Genomic DNA, 22,738 nt, shown 5'->3' with positions numbered 1-22,738 from the left:
AGAAGTGCAAGGTTCTGTAATTCATTACCAAGTTTCTGAGCTGTCCTTTCCCTGCGCTCTCAACCACTGTTGTAGTTTAATAGTACACATATATGAAGAGAACAGCCCCTGTGAACTATGTAAATGGCAAATACAACAGTGAGAAAACTGGGGTCCTTAGTTATAATGGTCAGCATGTTCCAGCTCACCCATTCACTGGCAGGCAGACTGATTTCTTAATGGGGGAGATTTTCAAAGACATGGAGTTGGGTGCCCAAATGCCACTAGTGCCTCAGAAAAAGTCTCCCCCAATGTGAATAATTTATATAATCTTTCCACCCCATCCCCTTTCACACACTCATAAGACAAATAAGGTTCAGTCCAGTTCAGGCTCATTTCCTCCATGTTGTTAGAGAAGGAAGAAGTAGATGCTCTGCCAAGGGTTGGCATGAAAATTGCTGAGAGAAGCAGTAGCATGTATGCTGAGCACTTACACAATTTGTTTGATTGTGAAAGGCTGGTTCCTCCTAAGGCTCTGAGACTTGCAGAAACAAGGGCCAAATGCTGCACTCAAATACACACAAGGGACCATAGGAATTGCCAGGGTGGAACTGAGCAGATTTGGGCCCACTATCTCTTTAGATCTTCATTTCTGAAAGTGCCTTTTACTCCCTCGGAAGGCATGAAATGACCAATCTACTTAGAATCAAACGTATTGGGACTCGGGAAGGCAATACCACCAACGGGCAATTATGAGCAGGGAAGATCACCTGGAGAAACAGAAAGAAACCTGCACCCTTTGAAGCACAACTTTCAGAAGAGAGACCAGATACTCTTTTTGATGCAGGATATAAGGCTTGCTCTCAAATGGCAGATACATCAATTAAAGCAGAAAGCAACTGCTTTTATACAGCAAGCCAATGCACCTTCCTGGATATATCTATGTAAATGATTAGCACCTCACCTAGATCTATCCCACATCTGGAAAAAATGCTTTGGGCCTCTATTTCCCCATGAGATGTGTGTGTCAAAATCCCAGTGCTGTTAACCCTCTTCGTTGCCATACTGCTGTAATATTCATTTAGCACCCTGGCGACCCACTGGGAACATCAGTGCGTTAAAGTGATATACTTCGTACGTGACACAGCACCGGAGTTATGTTTGCCTCATGCACTGAGCTTGTAAGCAGCCATCAGACAGTCAATGTGAGTTACGAATATACATGGAGGAAGAACCACACCCCGCCAGCCCTTAGTTAGATGCTGGTGTTAACTGAAGGTGAGCTATACAGAGCAGCCATACACTTATTTCTGCAGCTGGCCACACGAGGAGATGCGAGGTATGAGTCAACATCACAGTTTCTTCCTTTAAACATGGACCAGATAGATGCAAGCCCTTGGACTGAACAGCAGCAACAACGGCATTGAATAGCGTCAGTTACAAACGGGTTCAAAAGAGGGTAGAAGTGTAGCCGACTTTGAATGCTAGCGTATAACAGAACGGGTTGCTCATGAATTCATTACCTCTCCAAGACTCTGTCTCTCCTGTCTCTCCTCGTAGGCGGAAGTGTAGAATGGTTCATAAGTAATTAGGTCTGGACGTTCAATGTCATAAATGGCCTTGACTTTGGGAATAGCTGCTAAATCCTTGTAATCAAGGATCTCATTGTCTACTTTTGCCTGAAGGTCAAAGACAGAAGATAAATTAACACACACAAATGCACTAGTAATTTCTATTTTATACAGTTCATTCTTTGAGGAAATTTGCTTTCACAATGCACTTAAAGAAAACCATTCTTGCCACTCCATTAACGTATGAAGTGACTGACTCTTCTTCAGCATCATGCCTCCTTTAATAGCACAGAATGTTTTTTTTTGAGAGTTTAGGCAAGAAGCAGCATGGTCTAAATAGACTGAACATAGGAGCTCATGATTCCTAGTCCTCAAATCAAAATCCCAGCTCTGCAAATGACCCACTGAATGGCCTTGGGCAAGTCACTTCACCTCTCTGCTTCAGCTTTTCCCAACCTGCAAAATGTGGATAAATAATACCGGCTTCCTAGCTCACACAGATGTTGAGAGGATTGCTTAAGGTATTCTGAAGATGGAAAACTGCTTCCTACCCTTATTACATTAGGGAAAAGAACATCCTAAAATGAAACAGAAGGCAAATAAGACTCCAGGTTGCAAAACGCAGCAATAAAATGGTGCATGATGTCTTCAGAACTATCCCCATATATCTACATTTTTATTTGACACCCATCACCACAGTATCTGCGAGCCTGGCTATGAGATGTTGATAAGATGTCAAACACTTTGACATCCATTCCACAGTGTGATTTCATGGCTAGTTTGCACCTAGAGAGCCAACCTTGGAAATAAGCTCCAAAGAGAGCTGCTCACTCACTAACATGAAGAAGAAAGTGCTGTGAAGAGATACACCAAAAAGACAAAGGAAAGCTGCCATTTGTTTTTATATTTCCTTGGTTAAAAGGAGAGAGTGTTGAGATTTAAAAAAAATACATTGTCAGTTCTTACCTGCATTATGGAAACACCTTGAAATATTGAAACTGAATAAGCTTTAAACATCTAGTTTCCTTTTCGTCTCTTATGCTGTGTTTACACCTTTTGTATTTCACTAAGCTGAATGGTAAAATTAGGTTGGTCAGTTTCTACTCAGATTCATTTCCACCCACGCTAAAGGCTGACACAAATTTTCAGAGCTGTATAGCATTTAGCCATCCATCTCTCATTCTAGCCCATTTGGCATGGTGGTTCCCATGCAATCCCTTGAGTTAGAGCTCACAAAATGCTGCATTTTAAAATTATTTTTTTTAAAATAATACTTTAAATGGTTAAACAACGATTTCTCCAAAAATTACCTGAAACTTGTTTGACTGTAACAAAAATGACCTAAGCACTTTTAGCTCTTAAATACACACACACACTAATGAGTTGAGAATGTGTCAGGACATTGTTAACGCAGTGCAAGGTAAAACAGACATTTTTATACCAATGTACAGCACTAACACTGAACTGGCCTCCGACTGCGGACAACAAGGAGTGAGTTTCATAAGCTGGCCTAAAGCTATGAAGCTGCACATGTCAGCATGCTGACAACACTCCAGATTTTACTCTATGGTTTCAAACCAGCACCGGGTAACAGGTCTAATTTACTGACTGCTCCTTCTGCAGTAAAATGCATGGCAAAACTAGCACTGCCTTGAGTGAATACTGGATTGGACCCCTTGGTCAATTTTTCCACATACCTTGCACGCCATCAGTAGATCTGTGCCCTGTATGTCTTAAAACACAGCATGCACCCTGTTATGCCCCTAGGTATTCCTTTGACACACATCCCTGTTTCTTAGGCTTGGAATATGAATAGCACAGATTAAGAAGATAGCCCCTTTTGGATGCAGGGACTTCTCTAGCCAGAAAAAGGAGAGACATCTGCTGTACTCAGATACCTGGGTAAGTTCCAATTAAGAAAGATAAATAAAAACAGAGAAGGACTCACATTCTTTTAAAAATATTGGGACACTCCTAGTTTGGTGATGATTTAATAGAGCTTTTCCATCTCTAATTTCTCGGATACTATGGGAGCCTCATGGGAACAAAAGGATCCACCGGGAAATCTATGTATCCAGCAAGATCATCTAAAGTCCTGAAGAAAAGAGGCCCTTCAGGAAGGGATTACAGGGCTCTCATACTATTCTGTGAATATAAAACCCATCAAACTAGAGTAGCATAGCAAAAATTCTAGAGGATGGCCCCATATTTAGCACTATAAAGGTAACAACAGATAGATGCTCAACACTTCTGTTTTTTGACAAGAAATCTTCCCCCTAGGGACAAAATCTCTGTTCTAGTGGCAAGCTTTATTGAGCATAGCAGAAACTCCATAAGTTCCAGGATTTACGGCAATATGCCCCCAGCGGCTGCATGCTGAGAAGTACCGTAACTTCCTACATAACCAAATCCTAGCGTGGACACAGTGGTACCAGAAAAATGATGCCTGATACCAGGATAGCTTATTTCACTTCCTAACTGGAATAAGCTATATGGGTAAAAGCACTTTTCTGCTGGTGTAACTGCACCCACACTGGGGAGCAGGGGTTCCTGCTTTAGCTATACTGGTATAACTAAAGTAGCAAATCTTTCTAGTGTAGACTAGCCCAAGATACAGGAAACGTCAGAGAAATGCCAAAGTGCAGCAAAGCAAGTTACTATACAACACTGCGAAAGCCAAGCTGCTCTCCGCTGCACTGAATGACTGTTGACAGACGTCCACAGCCTTTTATGGCTAACTATAAGCCTATTAGTGGATGTGTAAGACATCAGTGGCAAGTTATAATCTACGAGAAGGGGTAGGGCTCATCTTTCTTCTATAGGCAGTGGCCCTTTCCTCCAAATTGTCTTGTCCTAGCAGCACAGGCCCCTCTCATCTGGGACAAAGATGAATTTCCATTACGTATGAATGAAACTGACCCTGCTTGGGCTGCCAGTGAGCTTTGAACCTGAGACCTCAGCACTTAAAGAACTTGGACTAAAGAAGCTCCTTAGGTGGAAGCAGAGCACACCTATACATTTCTTATGTAGGTCAGCCACCAGAGGGAAGACAGATTCTCCTAGCGCGGGTTACCCTAGCAGCAGAGGGCCCATGATACACAGTGCCGAGCTGTCCAATTCTGGCGAGTAGAGGCAGTAGTGCAGATACACAGTACTCTATTCTGCAGTAATTGTTTTGAGGTTCTTAGCCCTTTTGCCCCCCCCCCTTTTTTTTACCCACTAGAAGGGGAATAAGGCTCCAAATTTGTCAGTTTTCACAAAGCAAACTGGGATGCCATTTACTATACCTGACAGCTGCATCAACTCTGGGTTAACAACTTTGGCACACGTTAGCTTACAACTGTGCTACGCAAACATTGCATCTGAGATGCCACAAAGATGCCTATGGAACTAGTGCATCCAATTCCCGTTAGTTTTAATGGGAACTGGTCTTCTAAAACCCTTAGGGGGTATTGGAAATCCCAGCCTCTATCTCGTCATCAAGGGAGCAATGGCTTATAAATAGAAAATTATACTTACATAGATAGTATGGCCTGGTGAGCCAGGAATACTGGAACCTGGTCTGGAATAAATACTTTCAGATGATATTCTTGTAGGCTGTAAAACAAATGTTCACTTGTAAGTGATCTGTCTGCAGGCATAACACTGAGAATTTAGATTATTATTAAAAGGCAGAAAGATTCATTTGTCTTCAAATGAATCAAAAAGTTGAATAATGTAAATGCAAACTCCAGCATTCCAGGAAATTTCACAACCTTGTGATGCAGGCCTGGTTTCTCTTTTGGGAGGGTGGTGTGTGGGAAAAGGGAGTTTCTTAGTTTTAAGGCACATTGTGGGGGAAAAAAAGATTGACAATAATGAACAAAAAAACCAAACAATCTCCCAGAGGCATTGTAGGAGCACTCCAGGATATTCTTGTCAATGTCCCTATTGAAAAACATTATTTGACAAATGGCCAAACCTCTCGCAGTTCCGCTGGTGCGGAGCAAGATTCCAATCCTGTAGTATGCAAGTGGGCTGCATAGCGGCTTACCCACCTGCTATCACTCACTGTATCGGGGCCTGAGTCACTGGAACTACATCAGTGTAAACGAGTGTAGAATTGGGTCCAGCACTGGACTGTAGAGGGACAGAAAACTCTCTCCCATGGCATAGTTCACAATCCACGCAACACAATTTAGGTGCAATAGTTGCAGGTGAAAGTCAGGCTGAAATTCCACTCTGCAATGCCTCTGATGTTTGAAACTTGAATCCTGTGTAGTTACTTACACCAGTACAAAGTGAGTGCAATTATAAATTGAATGGCAGCTTCTGGCACTTCTTCAATATCCAAGTGACATTACCTCCAGGTAGGGCAGTGTGGATCAAGAAATTCATTCAGTGTCATCAGGTATCTGAGTTCAAACCTCCATAAATCAGAAACCCATTTATTGAGCCAAAAATCTCCCTGATCTCCTTTCCGATGATCCCACTCTAAAAAAGCTGCCAATGCTCTTCCATGCATGATAATTCCTCCTTAGTCTAGGAAGCAGTATGTACATTGTTAAAGGTGTTAAACTAAATTTTCCTGAACTAAAAATTAACATACCAGGAGCCTGATACAAAGCCCAGTGAAGTCAATGGAAATACTCCCACTGACTTTAATGGGTTCTAGATCAGGCCCAAGATTTGTCTTTGAAGAAATCAAAGCCCACATTGCCTCCTCCTGAAAAATCAAAAATCTACAACAATATTCTCAAACCAGATGCAAAGTAAAGGAGCTCCCTAAAGCATGAAGCAATTTGCTGGCTGGTGGGTGATTCTGGCTGAATGCAGTGGGGTATTTTACTCTAATGCCACTGAACAATTAAACTCTTGGTAAACTTGTTCCTGTCTCTTGTTGGCTGTGACACAGAACCAAGGAGCACTGGAGAGAAAAAGAAACCAGACAGTGTGGCTCACAGATCTCATACAGGAAATATCTGCTCAGTCGGGCTTTCTTATCTCTCAGCAGATATTTCCTGAAGGGAGCCTTCGGCTGAGTAGCAGTCACTTTCCCAGGGTCCTTTTAGCTTTTACTTTATAGTGAGCAATCTAATGGGGTATTATTAAAAAAACAGTCTAAATAGAGTATTCTTCAGCTTACATCTGATTTGAGATGTGTTTTAGGAATCCCATCAAAGAAACTCATGCATTTGGGGACACTGGGGGAATCAAGGACTTGGAACAGGTACCACGAAAATTAAGGAGTTAGATCAAATGCAGCAGTCTACAATGGAGAGCAGATGACACTGAGGGATACCTCTCTCTCTCTCTAGCAAATCTGAGCATATTTTTTCAGCGGGACATTGGGCCCGCTCAGTAGCTACAAAATTCCATATCGCAGGAAGACAGCACAGAAATTTCTAAGATGCCGCAGCTGCCCTTCTGCTCCTCCCATAACGTAACCAAGAGAAAAATTATTTACATTAGCCAAAAAAAAAAAAACCGAAAAAAAAACAAAACCCCCCAAACACCAAGAATTAAATGGGAAAATCAGGCTGTTAATGAGAAACATTTTATTCCCTTTAAAACTCTGACATTTCATACTGCTGCTTGAGTGGAGTCATACGGTCATATGTAGAAAGTTGTTGCAGTTGCCATGGTAAGCGATTGTTTTTATTACAAAGCACAAGGAACAAGGTTAAATAGCCGAGGTGTAATTCTGGGCATCTTCCTCATTACTCACCTTCTGGTTTTGGCCAAAGATTTGTCTTTTTGATTTATTTTTTCTAATAAGTACAAACAGATTGTGAGTTTTAGAGAAACTACAGTCTTCTTTTTTCCTCTCTCTATCCCTATACTTTCTCTGGAATGTAACAGACAGAAGTTTGTACATCAAGAAAAAGGGGCTTTCATAATTACTTTAGGGAATCAGAAGTTGCCAGGAAACGGTCACTTAGAAATAGTGTTATTCTAGTGTTATTCTCTTGCAATGTTTCTAAGTCTCACCTCCCTGTTTGGTCCTTAAAAATACATTCTTTGATCTGCTCATTCACTGTATACTAGTTCACCCCTCCTATTGAGCAACTTTCTCCATTGTATTTTTTCATACCAAGTGTAGTTAGTGGAGCCTGCTTTCCAAGTTTAGGCCCCAGTCCTGCAAACATGTACACAGGTGCTTAACTTTAAGCACAGGAGATATTGCACTGGAGTCAATGGCAGGACTAAGTGCCGAAAGTTCATCATGCACATAAACACTGGCAGGATTAGGGACCTAGTCTCCTTTTCCACAGTTCTCCCTTTCTTCTGCTCTCGGATCCAGTCATGCTTATTAGCTTCCCATCAATCTGACTGTTAGTAAAATAGCTGTTTGCCAGATCTGCCATTCCTTAAACCCAATATTCCTAGTCTCCTTCTGAGTGCACCAATTTCACATTCAATCTCCTTCAAAACTCTGTGAGGACCCTTTCTCGTTAGTTACTATTATTTGTATTGTGCTAGCCCCTAGGGACCTCATTCACAGACAAGGACCCTATTGTACCAGGCTTTGTACAAATACAGAACACAACGGCAATCCTGCCCCGATGAACTTAGTCAAAGTACTTCTGGAAACCCAGTGATCAGCATTGTAGGGGTTTCTTTAGTTGTTCCCATCCTGTATCTTGCTTAGTTTTACAACTGTCCTCTTAAGAGACAGAAGTTTTCCCATTGTTTTAACTAACCCCTACATCCCTACTTAGCCACACTGGCCTCTCTTGCCCCTTTTTTCCTGTTTACACAGGATGAATTTCAACCAGTCTCTCCAACTGTTTCCTAAACATTTCCTACTCTGCTATAGGACATTTCCCACCTCCACTCAGAGCGGTGACAAGCAACGAACCATTCAGTACTTCCATTAAACTCCTCTTCCTGCTATTTTCAGTGTGCTCTCTTTACCCTCCTCCTTAAGAGGGTAAGAGCCATCTCCACCTGTACATCTCCTTTCTCTTCTCCTCCTCCTCCCCCCTCCCCCCCCCCAAACAACATCTTAGACCTCTTTGCTGGATACAGGAAATTGAAGAATGTATAGTAAGAACAAACAAATTCATGCAGATCATCAATGGAGCTAAATGATTGACTCAAATCTCAAGGAAAGCATCTGCATCACTTCTTCATATTTTCCTCCTCTTGGGCAATCTCTTACTTTTATTTCTTTTTTCTCTCTTCATGCATTTGTCTTCAATGCAAAAGGTCATTCATGCTATTTTTATGGCTATTCTGTTGGGGCCATTGTGTATGTCAGTTCTGGATTACCGTATCTCACACACACATATGCCCCAATTTGTTATTTAATATTAGTTCATACAACTTAGGCTGGCTCATCTTGATTTACCTCAGTTTTTAGATCATCATGCATGGCACACCATTTAAACGGATAAGTTATTTAAAAGAAAAAACAAAAACACTAGGGCCATCCACATCACCAGAATGCTGCAATGTGATGGCTGTGCTTTTCTATGCTACAGATGTTCAGTGTCATGCTCTATAGAAAGATATGGGGGCAAGCAAGCCAGATCAGAAGTGATCCCATGAACATCTGACTAACTGGATGCACTACGATGTTATAAAAGACACTGCCAGTGTTGTTTACAGTACCTGCCTTAGTTTTTTGATTGAGTTCATTATGCAAGGCGGTGAGAACAGCTGCAGAAGAAGGGATAATTTTTCATTCTACACACAGTCACTTAACAATAACATTGCTAATACAGTTAAAAGAAAAAGATCCTTAGCTACAGAGGCTAGTTTAAGTGTGGTAAAGATGTACATATAAAAGCTCACTAGAACTTAGCTTTTTCTGCAATCACTTCTCCTTGCTAAACAGGATTTTGTTATAGAAGTAACAACATAGATTACTTTGATCACTTGTATCACTGACTGTAAGGTTTTTCAAAGGAGACAAGTTACTTAGGGCATGGATCCAAAGCCCAATGAAGTCACTGGAAAAACTCATATTCATGTCAGTGGGTTTTGGATCAGGCTCTTATTGCATCATGATTATTATAAATGGTGATGTATGCGACCCACCAAGAAACAAAATCTGAAACCATCCGTTATGCATGTCCATTATTTTGCCAATTAATCATGGCTTCAAGTTTCTCTTTCCAGGAGCATTCATGTGGAGACTAATTATTTCCTCTCCTAAAAATCTACAATGCATATTCATTGGCTAATTAAGCAGTCATAAAGACAAGCTTTATTAACAGGTGTGGTTTAGTTTTAAAAAACACGCACATACACACGTGCTCACAGATAGGAGCAACTTCTTTCCATCCTAAAAGCAAAGTGCAGTGAAGCAAAATTGGTCTTCAGGACAAGTCATTCCATACTAGTCGTTGCCAAACTTAAGCTATGCCACAAAACTACTCATGCAAATGAAGGCTTCCTCCAATACCCGTGTTAAGTTTGCACCATGAAAATTAAGGGTGAAATCCTGGCTCCCAAACTCCCATTGACTTCAATGAGGCCAGGATTTCACACCATGTTCTTAGATTCTACTGTCACAGTTTGATCTTCTCACAGAATGCTAACATACACAATTTTCTTAAGAGATTGTAAATGTGGTTTTTAAAGTCTACTGCATGTATGTAATTTATGACAAACTTCCTTTCCATAAGCCAGTTTATTCTTTCATGTTGCCAGGTATATTCATACATTTTGTAATCAGTTAAAACCTTTCTATTTAGGTCTCAAGCCTGGGGATATATGCTTGGATGAAAGACTTGTTTCTATAAGGCATCCACTGTAAATATCTATTTTCGTTTTCTAAAGACCCACATCTTTCATTCATACATAATGGAAATTCATCTTTGTCCCAGATGAGAAGACCCACAGATTGGTTTGCCTTGCTTCCAACCACTGAGTCCAAAACCATATACCCGTGGATTTTCTTGAGCATTGATCTCGCTAAAGCCCTCATTTCCTCCAAGCACAGATGCATCCCAGAGTGCTGAAGTATGTTTGGTTTAATCAGTCACACGCTGTAACAAGATTGAACTAACTACTGTTTTGAGAAAACGAGAGGTTGTATTTACAAAATGAGCTACAGGAATTGGCTCACTATGTGCAAAAGGGAGATACAGCAAGTAGGGATGAGCAAACCAGTTCTGAAAATATTAAAAACTGCAGCTTCCCTGGAGCCTTTGGCCATTGCTAGAATGAAACCCAAGCTAGACTCTCTCAAGGTTCTGAAATATTCCACTTACTCCACACATTTTTCCTCTGTGCATGTCCCTCTACCTATCTAGGTCTCTGCTGGTATTAGGACTGCAAGACCTAAAATACTAAATGTATCTTCCTTCAAGCCCAGCTCCAGGGAATACTGGAGATTTCACAAGAATGTCATTTCCCCAAGAGATTTCCTGCCCTGTTTTGAAGACTTGAGAGCTTTGGATAAGCTTGGAATAGGAATCTAAACTTGCATGTTGTTACCTATCAGCTCTGTGTTCTTGGGGAACCAGGGCACAGTACCCAGCCTGTCTGACTCACAAAAGACCTTCCCTCCTCCAGCCTCTGCTTGAACCAAAGCCGATCAGAAGACAGACTTACAAAACGCAATGAAAAGGCAGTGGGAGACACACCTAAACCCGCCAGACAAGGGTGACAGGATTAAGGAAACTCCCCTAGCCTGATTTGCATCAAAGATGGGACAGGGACGCATCTCCACTAGCATATAGAATGGAGAACAGAGATTCCAAGGCAAGAACCACACGGAACTCTGGGACCAGAAAAGCAGGAAAGCACTGCATGATGGGGGAATCTCTGCTCCAGATCTTAATGAACCCATGCCTGCACACACCCAGCTCACTAGTTATCAGACCAATATATCCTTTAGTGGTATCCAAAAGACTGAAGCTGTCTAATTGCATTGTGAGCTCCCTCAAAGGAACACCGCCCATAGCCAGGAATGATCAGTTCCTCTTGTCTAGCCTGAACAAAACAACTTTGGTATACTCCCTTGAGCCATCAGTTTACCCATAAACAAATCTAGTTTTCTCCCTTGAACCATTGTTCTTTCCCTACAAAAACCCCTACCCATGCTCAAGTAAGTACTCTGATGCCTGGATCCAAAATCTACATCAGTTCCATGGGGACTTCATCTTCTCCTCACTGATCATGCTGGGGGCTCTGCCTGTCTCCAGCGCTCCAGACCCTCAGCTACCACCACCATCTGGAAACCCCGATCAATTCAAGCTTCATGGAGTGGTGAGAACCCAGCTCTCTCTCTAGGTATAGCCTTCTGACTCTGACTTATGTGATCAGTTATAGTTTTCTAAACCGGACTAGATTTAATATTATAACTGTTTTGTTTGTTTGGCTTCCCTTGTATGGTTATTACCTGGCAATAAATAACTTTCATGGCTAAGCTGGTTGCTTCTCTCTCTTCAACACCACTGGTCTAAAATCTCATCATCAAATGCACACAAAACAAAGTGTACAGCCATTCAAAAACCTTGACTGCAGTCAAACAGACGAATGCAATCGTTCTGTAGATTACTATCTAGAACCTTTAATATCTGACTGCATCAACTCTAATTCTCCAGAAACATTTCCTCACCCAAAACCAGTGATAGAGCATCTTTATAGTTGTTAGCATGCATGCTAAATTGTTGGATTGCTCTCTTAACTAGCATGTAGGAAGGTCCACATTTAGGAATGGTTCAGGACTTGCATTTCCCAGAATTAATCAGGAACAGAGCATCACAGAGGAAACTGGATATAGGCTCTAGCCAACTCTTACTGAAAAGAATGGGACTCTTTCCACTGACTTGAATGGGATTCAGCCCTAGAAAACTATGCTGCAAGAAAATATCAAACACTCTGTACCTGCTGGACTCAGAGAAGTCTGGAGGAAGAAAGGCAGCCCAGAATGAATAGGTAAGAGAGGGCTTCATAACTCTAGCTTGGATAAGCCACAGATCAAGTCACTGCACACATGGTGGCTAGAGCTAATGGGCAGCACAAGAATCAGCCCATGCTCAGAAACCATTCAAAAATAGAAACTTTACAAAACAATTAACAACCAGTTTAGCTCAGTTCAAATATTCAGTTGGCGCTGGTCAACACTTTCCCAGAATGGGACGTTTCAATGACATTTTTTCATGAAAAATCTTAAAACACTGTTTGTGAAAATTTCCCCAACCAGCTGTGTAAAGTCACAATAGTTTTCATATGATCAGATCTTAAGTGTAGTGTTTTCATTTGTAATTTTTTATTCCAGAACAACCACTTTCTACAACCCACTGAATAATGACACCAAAGTGAAAGAGCAAAAAGCTATTTTTGTGTGCTTAGAAAAAAAAAATCAGAACCTTGATATTAAACAAACAAATTAAGCAGAAGTAGGAAATAGCAAACAAGATGCATTTCATAATGCGAAAGACAAAGTTTGTGCTCCAAGGGGTGAGTGAAGGCAAGGAAAGCTGTGTGAGATAAGCAGCAGCAGTAGCAGTGACAGTAAGGCAATATAAGGAAATCTTCTCAATAAAGAAGGTTATTAACAACTGTTTGAAAACACAACAGCAAACCTCTGTAGAGCGTGGTCTGCGCAGAACCAGACTCTTTGGATAAAAGAAATCAGATGAGGAACGCTGCCATGAAATATAAGAGGGGAAAAAAAGTGAAAAAAGCAATGTTTCTCCTGGATACGGAACAGCACATAAGCATCAAGAGTTCAAGGTCTTTTGCAACACAGTTACTAATATCCCCTTTCACTAAGTTGGACAATAAACGGTGCAGTGTAACATCAATGTCACATACGGTTAGCTGCGGAATCACCAACTGGCAGACAATTGTAAAAAAATTAAAAAATAAATCTCAGCACTCATGTAGAGTTGCTTTATTTCCTGCTTGTTTTGGCTTCATAACGCGCCACGCAAAAATCTAATGGGGAAAAAGGTCCTAAGCAACCCTTGTTTTTATGATCTCCACCTAAGAGAGGGCAAACTTTTGGCCTGAGGGCCACATCTGGGTGGGGAAATTGTATGCAGGGCCATGAATGTAGGGCTGGGGCAGGGGTGCGGGAGGGAGGGCAAGATGTGGGAGGGGGTGCAGTGTGCAGGAGAGGGCTCAGGGCAGGAGGTTGGGGTGCGGAAGAGGTTCGGGGTGCAGGTTCCGGCCCGGCACCACTTACCTCGAGTGGCTCCGCGGTGGCAGTGGTACGCAGCGGGGCTAAGGCAGGCTCCCTGCCTCCCCTGGCCCCACGCCACTCCTGGAAGTGGTCAGCATGTCCAGCAGTGGCTCCGGGGGTAGGGTGAGGCAGGCGGCTCCGCTGCGCACTGCCCTCACCTGCGGGTATCAACCCCGAAGTTCCCATTGGCTGTGGTTCCCCGTTCCCAGCCAATGAGAGCTGTGGGGGGCGGTGCCTGCAGGTGAGGGCAGTGCACAGACCCCTCTGCGCCCCGCTCCCCCAGGGGCCGCAGAGACATGGTGCCAGCTGCTTCTGGGAGCGGCCCGGAGCCAGAGAGCCTGCCTTTGCCAAGCTGTGCCATGGGGCTGGCAATCCTGCGGGCTGGACTGAAAGCCCTGAAGGGCTGGATCCAGGCCACGGGCCGTAGTTTGCCCTCCGCTGACCTAAGAGTTAGCCAGTGAGAGCGCTGACTAACTTGCATTGCAGTTCAGTCACTGAGATAAAACAGCTCGCCGAGGACTTCTGAAGCCGCTTCAACAATCAGTTTGTTTGGTTTCAAAGGGAAAGGAAATCGAGCAGTGCAGAGAGTCCACATCACCAGAAAATCTGGTCCTGCCCAATACTATGAGGTCACAAGCACTCGAACCTGCCATTTCAAGGCTGTGTTCTTACATTGCACAGGTAGGAATGTCTGTTAATTTAATTGATTTCAATTAAGATTATCTCAGTGAAAAGTACTTGCTGGCTTGGATGTATAAAGAAAAAGTAAAGATATTTGGAAGGAACATCTGCAGTTTCATGGGGACTGGAAATAAGCCAGAAGGTTTAAAAGGTCAGCTTGGAGCATATTTGCAATGGCAGTGATGTAGTCAGGAGTACTTTGAAACAATTAAAAATCTGTTGGGTCACTGACAAGGGAACATATTGTATACCAGCCACACACCAATAAATACAAGCAGTCTGACTCCCAATCACTGCCAGAACGCACTGTTTTACACCCATACAGCTGAATGAGCAACAAGCCCTAAATCAGCCTAAAAGCCTGACAATCTACAGTGGCTTCCATCCAGCTGCTCACCAGCAGCTCAACCCACTGGTCCTTAATCAGGGAATGGCTGACGGTTTTAGAGCACTCTTCACATAAGGGCATGTCTCCACCTTCTAATTTTAGATGAAGAGACATCAAAATACCCAGACTGTCTGTTGCTAGGGCAATGATCACTTCCTTATATTTCTCCTGAAAGAACTGATTCTTCTACTAATGTCACAGAGTTGGATAATCGGTATCGGCTGATGCTGGGATACACTGGTCATGGACAGCAGTACTTGTACAAATGACACAATTCAGTGTGGTGAAAGCCACTGGCCTGAGAGAACATCCAATATGTTTATGGACTTCCAAGATTTCCGCAAGCTGAACCAGCCCCTCTCTTCCTATGCACAGGAAAATGGTGATGATATTTCACTACAAATTTTGAGAAAATTTTTTCGAAATCTTTAAAAATTTTTGACCACCTCTACTATTTAATAATCATACTCTGTAACTGTAAAGTTTCAGAGTAACAGCCGTGTTAGCCTGTATTCGCAAAAAGAAAAGGAGTACTTGTGGCACCTTAGAGACTAACCAATTTATTTGAGCATGAGCTTTCGTGAGCCACAGCTCACTTCATCAGATGCATACCGTGGAAACTGCAGCAGACTTTATATATACACAGAGAATATGAAACAATACCTCCTCCCACCCCACTGTCCTGCTGCATCTGATGAAGTGAGCTGTGGCTCACGAAAGCTCATGCTCAAATAAATTGGTTAGTCTCTAAGGTGCCACAAGTACTCCTTTTCTTTTTGTAACTGTAAAGTAATTTCTATAGACATTTTCAGCCAAATGGCATGAACCTGCATAAAGTACAGTGTGGGCCTGATTCTTCTCTCAGATACCAGTGAATTTCTACTGATTTAGATTTATACCTGATTTACAGCAATCAGAGCAGAATCAGCTCCCAATAACAATCATCTGTAGCTTTTATACAGCACTTTGCACCAGTAGATCGCAAAGTGCTGTACAAAGGAGGTCAGTAGCATTATCTCTATTTTACAGATGGGGAAACTGAGGCACAGAGCAGTGACGTGACTTTTCCAAGGTCATCCAGTGGGCCAGTGCCAGAGCCAGGAATAAAACAGAAGTACGTTCCAGTTCAGTGCTCCATCCACTAAGCCACCCTATAGTATTATGTATAGTTCATGTGGCCAGCTATATAAGAGTATGCCTACACTGCATACTGAGCCTGGGTTGGGACCCGGGCTTGTGGACTTGGTGTTCCCAACCCTGTGCCTGAGCATCCACACTACATTGTAAACCTAGGTCTGTAATTGCTGGACCTGGTCTCACAGCCATGCTAACACGTACATACTACACTACGCAGACCTTCTGACTGGCGTCTGTGGCTTGACCTGCGTCCACACTGCAAAAGGTCAGGGCTTGGACCTGGACTCATGCTCAGACCCACTCCCTAGAAGAGTCCTAGGACACAAGTCCTGAGGGCTTGGCTGACCCGAGACAGACTGATTTGTGTGTGGACGGAAGCGGGGTTTGGGCTGAAACCTGAGCGGTAGCCTGGTCTGAGTGCGCAGTGCAGACATACCCTACACGTATGTCTATATGGTAAAAACACCCAACAGCAGCCAGTCTCAGAGCCCAGGTCTACAGACTATGGCTTGAAGGGCTTAAACTCCAGTACTAAAAAGAGTCGTGCTGACATTCGGGTTCAGACTGGAGCTCAGGCTCTGAAATCCACCCCTCTCTGCAGGCTTCAGAGCCCCAGAGCCCGCCGGAGCTGCAACAGCTTCATGGTTATTTTTAGCACTGTCACATGAGTCTGAGCCTGTAGAATCAAGCTCTGAGACTCACTGCCACAGGGTTCTTTTTGCCGTGCAGACATACCCTAAAGTGTTCACATTGTTACTTTCAGCAGCAAATTACCGATGAAAAATAACCCAGTTTGAAGTGCGAAAGTCTTTTCTGAGAAAGTGTCTATTCAGAACAACTTGCAAGTGCTGGATCGGGCTGCATCTGTTAAAGCTCTGCTTTGCATTGCTTCCCCAATGTTTTCCTGAAGGTCTGAATCTGCCGCTGGACTGTTCTCCCAGTTTACACTGTTCCCCACAAATATAACAGCACGTTAGCCACATTCATAGTAAACCCGTTAAGGAGAATGTTGTAGTGTGGCGTGCCAGCATCACGTTTCATAAGAAGAGAACTCCTACAAACACAGCACACCATGAACACAGCATGATGCACCACGTACGTTCACCGAAGTGCCTCTTGGCCCATTTTTCGTCTCCGGCTTCTGAAACTTGACCCCAGACACATTCACCAGGCTCACAGGTGCGCACTCTCTCATTTCTGTGTATGAGCAGGCAGGTGCAAACACAGATGGGGTAACCGACTGCATGGTGAACTAACCCACAAAGGCCTTTTGGCACTTCTCACACACACAGCCAGGTTTTCATCTGGCATAAATCAGTTTAGCGCCACTGAAGTCCTTAAGAATCTGATCCAGAAAGTTTGTCCTCACAAATTTTAAGTCTCGGTTCAGGCCGGCTTAAAATGTGCCCCTCAATCTTTAGGGCCACATCTAGCATTAAGCATATTTCTTCTCTGCATTCAAAACAGGATAAATTAGGCTTAAAGAGTTCATTTAGATGGTGAAGGAAGATCAGGCCATGCTGAGTAATGCTGCAAATGGCTCTAAAGAACACAGCACAGCTGACAAACAAAGTACAGAGATGTCACGACTGTGCGAAAATAAAAAGATTTATTGAAGCATTTGCTTTGTTCACATTTCTCCCTTGAGATTTTCCCCCTCTTAGGAACCACGCTGTAAGGTGAACATTGTCCTGGAGACAACGCCCTCTTTGGAACAATATACTGCAACAAAGACATTGAGATGGTGACCACGGGAAGTGCAGCAGCACCTCTGGAGATGAACGCTGTACTTGCTGCCAGGATTGTCATAGTGAGGAAATCACACTCTCAAGGAGAAAGATCAGTTACTGTGTGCGCAAATTATCTGGAGTGCAACTGAGCTTAGTGTCTACCTACTGTTTGTTTATCTTACCCGTAGCTTATCTTCTGCCTTAGTGGACTGCTTACAGTCGGGATGCCATACAGTGGAACCTGAAATAAAATAATGCATTACTCAGAGTACATCAGATGACTTCAGGTCACAGAGAGCAGAACATTTAAATACTTAGGACGGACCCCTCATTGCATTGCACTGTGCTGTGAATAACCTACAAATTCCACCCCAGCACGTGAGAAATGCAACAACACTAAAAACAAAGACTTTGCCAGCCTACAGTGGCATCTATCTGAGGGTCTCAAAGTACTTTTCACACATGAGTGAATTAAACCTCACGCACAAGCCTGTGCAGCAGGATTAGGATCTGTTCGAATCAGATGTTGCAGATGGAAGAGTCATGTTGCTGTGGGTCAGGGAAGGAGGCTGGTTTTGTGGCTGGTTCTCAGAGGTTAGAGAAGGAGAAGTGGGTCCTATGTCTAGCTCTGGTACAGACTTCCTATGCAGTCGTGGGTAAACCCTTCCCACTAAGTCCCTTCACTTTTTTTCTCATTTGCAAAATGGAGGTCATAATACTGTTATGCTCAGGGGTTGGGCGAAATCTGATTGAAACTGGCATTGATTGGCGGAGGGGTGTGTCTGAGAGAGCGAGAGAAAGAAAAGCAGCAGAAACAGAGAGGAGCAGAACTGCCTCAGACACAGAGAGGGAGCCCTGTGGCATGACCTTGAGAAAAAAAAGAAAGCACTTTTTGGTATAGTACTGGCTGAAAGAAGCTTCGAACCGCGAGCAAAGAAACTATCTCCAGTTTGATTCCTCCTGTGTTCAGGGAAACGGGACTTTGTAATCAAACAGGATTGTATCAGAGAAATACCTGACCATCAACAATTTCTCCTCCTAGTGGAAACAATCCACAAGACCCCAAAAAGCAGCTAACCACTTGGGTCAAAAAGGCATAACAATACTTCATTCCCCGCACCCCACCCCCCAGTGGTGCTGTGAGGCTCAATTCATTAACACCTGTAAGTGTCGTGGAGGATCTTGGATGGAAGGCACGATCTTCAGTAAGTGTAGAGTATTATAATCCTAGCATCACCTAATCTATCCCACCCTGCATTCCCCATCCCTGAGAGTGCAGAATGCAATGAGGACCCAGAGAAAGAAACAAGAGCATGTTCTGCGCTAAAATCCTGACTGCTGCACTATGCCTGAGTGGCCAGCTCAGGAGGGCACCCCGGTGAGCAAGGAATCCTCTCCCCTTGGCCATGGTGCAGCACCCTTGAGGTTGCACACCTGTCACACCTGCTGTTATAAGAGGGGCATTAGCCAATGGACTTGCATAGGGTTAGCTTCAGCTTCTCACTTGGCCAGCCCCACTCCCACGTGTTGCTGCCCAGGGATGCACAAGGAGCTCCAAAGGCTCAGGTTCTGCTACCTCTGCAGCAGACAGGGTGGTTAAAACCGCTCCATACCTGTGTTCCTTCCATACACTGAAAACCCATATCCTGGGAGCAGGGTTTCACTGTCTCTGTAGCACGGGGAATGGATCGCCTGCTAGGATCATCTGGGCATAGCTCACCTAATCAATTCCCTGCCTCGGGCACTGGGGGTACCGGTCTCTCCTGCTCTCTGCCTGTGGAGCACAACAGTTTAGCCTCCCAAGGACTGAAATGCTGCTCCCAGTTACTATCCAGATTGAAACTGCTTCTGAGCAGAGGCTAAACCCAAATGGATTTTTAATCTTGACTACACCCTACTGTGGTCAAAGCCAAATCGCCATTCCAACCACAAGGGAGCCAAATGTTTGCCTGCAAGAAGGAACCTCCCCACCCCACTCCTCTGCATCCACAATGAAACACTAAAATCTATGGCATTTCAGCATGAATATGATCTCACATGCAGGCACAGGAGATCCTTCCCAACAAAGGCCAAGTTAAAAGGTATGGGTCAGGGCAGCTCCAAGGGGAGCCTTTATTTCAAAAGGTCCCTTTCTTGTGCTGAAGCACAAACCGCCAGGAGCGATTCCAATTGCCAGCAGCACACAATGTAAACAGCTTCAACAGGAGACTGGAAGGAACACGTGGACTCAATCACGGCATCAGATGTCTAGCTCCGAGCTTGAGCCAAGTAAGGAGAAGAAACTGCTCATTAGGCAGGGGAAGCATAACAAAGGATGACATGTACCGAAACACCAGCCTCAGAGCTAGGGCTGTACAAACCCCGCAAAGGTCAGAAGGAAACCAGCCCTTGAAGGTTCACTTTAAGGCCTGATGAACAGGAACGTTCACAAGGCAGGACGTTCTTGTGGTTAAGGCTCTAAAACGGGACTCAAAAGAGTCGGGTTTAGTTCCCAGCTCTGCCACAGACTCCCTGTGGGACCTTGGGGCAATTCATGCCCTCTCTCTGGAACTCAGTTCCCCTTCTGTAAAACAGGGCTAGCAACATTTCCTCTCTCCCAGCCTTTTGTCTTAAATATTTACACTGCAACTCTCTGGGGCAAGGGCTGGGTCTGATTATGTGTGTGTCCAGCATGTAGCACAATGGGGACTTGATCTCAGCTGGGGCCTCTAGATGTGAACATTCCTTGGGCAGAATTGGGTGGGGAGCAGTTCCTGGGCTTCTGGGGTGAAGCAGAGTGGAGTTGAGCTGCGATTTTCAGGGAGGAGCTCACTTAACAACCTCAATTTTGCTTCTTAAACTCAGTGGGAGGTTTGAAACACAGCAAACTTCAAACCCAAACTCAGATCAAGTGGGTATGAGGTTAAATGTGACTATTTTGCACAGTCCCATACTTCGAGCCAGCCCCAGCTTTTAGGTTTTATATCCACCCAAATGTGCTCATTTATTTTGAAACAGCTCAGAGCTATGTAAATCTTCCAGACCCATCCTAGTTCAGTTTAATTACTTTTCTATTGGAAAATCTACAGTACACTGCTGTTAATCCCTCCATTAGCATGTGTGTGTTTGCTCCCTTGGCAGACACCAAACAAAATGTTCAGCTGTCCAGCTTTCTTTTCTGCATGCACCAGCACTGCAACACAGAGCAGGCTCTGAAATATACAAATTCGGCTTAACAGAATACGCCTGGAAAGCATGAAAGGCTACATGAAAACCAACTACAGCAGGCATTCTCTAAACACTAAGCAACGTCTCACCTTGGCACCAAACCCCTGGGTGAGGCAGAAAAATATGTTATAAGGAAATACAAGGGAGAAAGAAAATTTTTGGTGCTATTCCTTGTCATTTCCCCAGGCAAACCTACAGACTCTCTGCCATTATTATACAAAGGTTTCAGAGTAGCAGGCGTGTTAGTCTGTATTCACAAAAAGAAAAGGAGGACTTGTGGCACCTTAGAGACTAACCAATTTATTTGAGCATAAGCTTTCGTGAGCTAGAGGTCACTTCATCGGATGCATCCGATGAAGTGAGCTGTAGCTCACGAAAGCTTATGCTCAAATAAATTGGTTAGTCTCTAAGGTGCCACAAGTACTCCTTTTCTTATTATACAAAGGTAACTTGACGCTGGAAAACACAGGTGGGTTAGTTTGTTTCAACACATACTGTTCTTTTTGCAGGTTTCCTCTGTTTTCATTAGATGTAACATTCAAGTAGCCATCAATAAACACACTGGATGAAATCCCGGCCCCAAAACTCACACTGACAACCGCAGGGCCAGGATCGCATTCGTGTTCTTAGAATCATAGAAAATCAGGGTTGGAAGGGACCTCAGGAGGTCATCTAGTCCAACCCCCTGCTCAAAGCAGGACCGATCCCTGACTAAATCATCCCAGCCAGGGCTTTGTCAAGCCTGACCTTAAAAACTTCTAAGGAAGGAGATTCCACCACCTCCCTAGGTAACGCATTCCAGTGTTTCACCACCCTCCTAGTGAAAAAGTTTTTCCTAATATCCAACCTAAACCTCCCCCACTGCAACTTGAGACCATTACTCCTTGTTCTGTCATCTGCTACCACTGAGAACAGTCTAGAGCCATCCTCTTTGGAACCCCTTTCAGGGAGTTGAAAGCAGCTATCAAATCCCCCCTCATTCTTCTCTTCTGCAGACTAAACAATCCCAGTTCCCTCAGCCTCTCCTCATAACTCATGCGTTCCAGACCCCTAATCATTTTTGTTGCCCTTCGCTGGATTCTTTCCAATTTTTCCACATCCTTCTTGTAGTGTGGGGCCCAAAACTGGACACAGTACTCCAGATGAGGCCTCACCAATGTCGAATAGAGGGGAACGATCACGTCCCTCGATCTGCTGGCAATGCCCCTACTTATACAGCCCAAAATGCCATTGGCCTTTTTGGCAACAAGGGCACACTGTTGACTCATATCCAACTTCTCGTCCACTGTAACCCCTAGGTCCTTTTCTGCAGAACTGCTGCCTAGCCATTCGGTCCCTAGTCTGTAGCGGTGCACGGGATTCTTCCATCCTAAGTGCAGGACTCTGCACTTGTCCTTGCTGAACCTCATCAGATTTCTTTTGGCCCAATCCTCCAATTTGTCTAGGTCCTTCTGTATCCTATCCCTACCCTCCAGCGTATCTACCACTCCTCCCAGTTTAGTGTCATCTGCAAACTTGCGGAGGGTGCAATCCACACCATCCTCCAGATCATTTATGAAGATATAGAACAAAACCGGCCCCAGGACCGACCCCTGGGGCACTCCACTTGACACCGGCTGCCAACTAGACACAGAGCCATTGATCACTACCCATTGACCCCGACAATCTAGCCAGCTTTCTATCCACCTTATAGTCCATTCATCCAGCCCATACTTCTTTAACTTGCTGGCGAGAATACTGTGGGAGACCATGTCAAAAGCTTTGCTAAAGTCAAGGAACAACACGTCCACTGCTTTCCCTTCATCCACAGAGCCAGTTATCTTGTCATAGAAGGCGATTAGATTAGTCAGGCATGACTTGCCCTTGGTGAATCCATGCTGACTGTTCCTGATCACTTTCCTCTCCTCTAAGTGCTTCA

General features: G+C 43.9%; 1 protein-coding gene across 4 annotated transcripts in view; it reads right to left on the bottom strand.

The window, feature by feature from the left end:
• The window catches only part of ABLIM1 (actin binding LIM protein 1), a 143,425-nt gene that overhangs the window by 51,145 nt on the left and 69,542 nt on the right, over positions 1–22,738 (bottom strand). For all 4 annotated transcript variants that reach the window (XM_077823095.1, XM_077823096.1, XM_077823097.1 and 1 more), the window contains exons 6-8: positions 17,796–17,854; positions 5,070–5,147; positions 1,503–1,658 (exon numbers count right to left, since the gene is read on the bottom strand). In XM_077823095.1, the coding sequence (XP_077679221.1) occupies positions 1,503–1,658; positions 5,070–5,147; positions 17,796–17,854 (293 nt within the window). The remainder of the gene's footprint in view (positions 1–1,502; positions 1,659–5,069; positions 5,148–17,795; positions 17,855–22,738) is intronic.

Source organism: Eretmochelys imbricata, chromosome 7, assembly GCF_965152235.1.
Source record: "Eretmochelys imbricata isolate rEreImb1 chromosome 7, rEreImb1.hap1, whole genome shotgun sequence".
NCBI lineage: Eukaryota > Metazoa > Chordata > Testudines > Cheloniidae > Eretmochelys > Eretmochelys imbricata.
The sequence above is the reverse complement of the archived record's forward strand: the minus strand, read 5'-3'. Positions and strand labels throughout refer to the sequence as shown.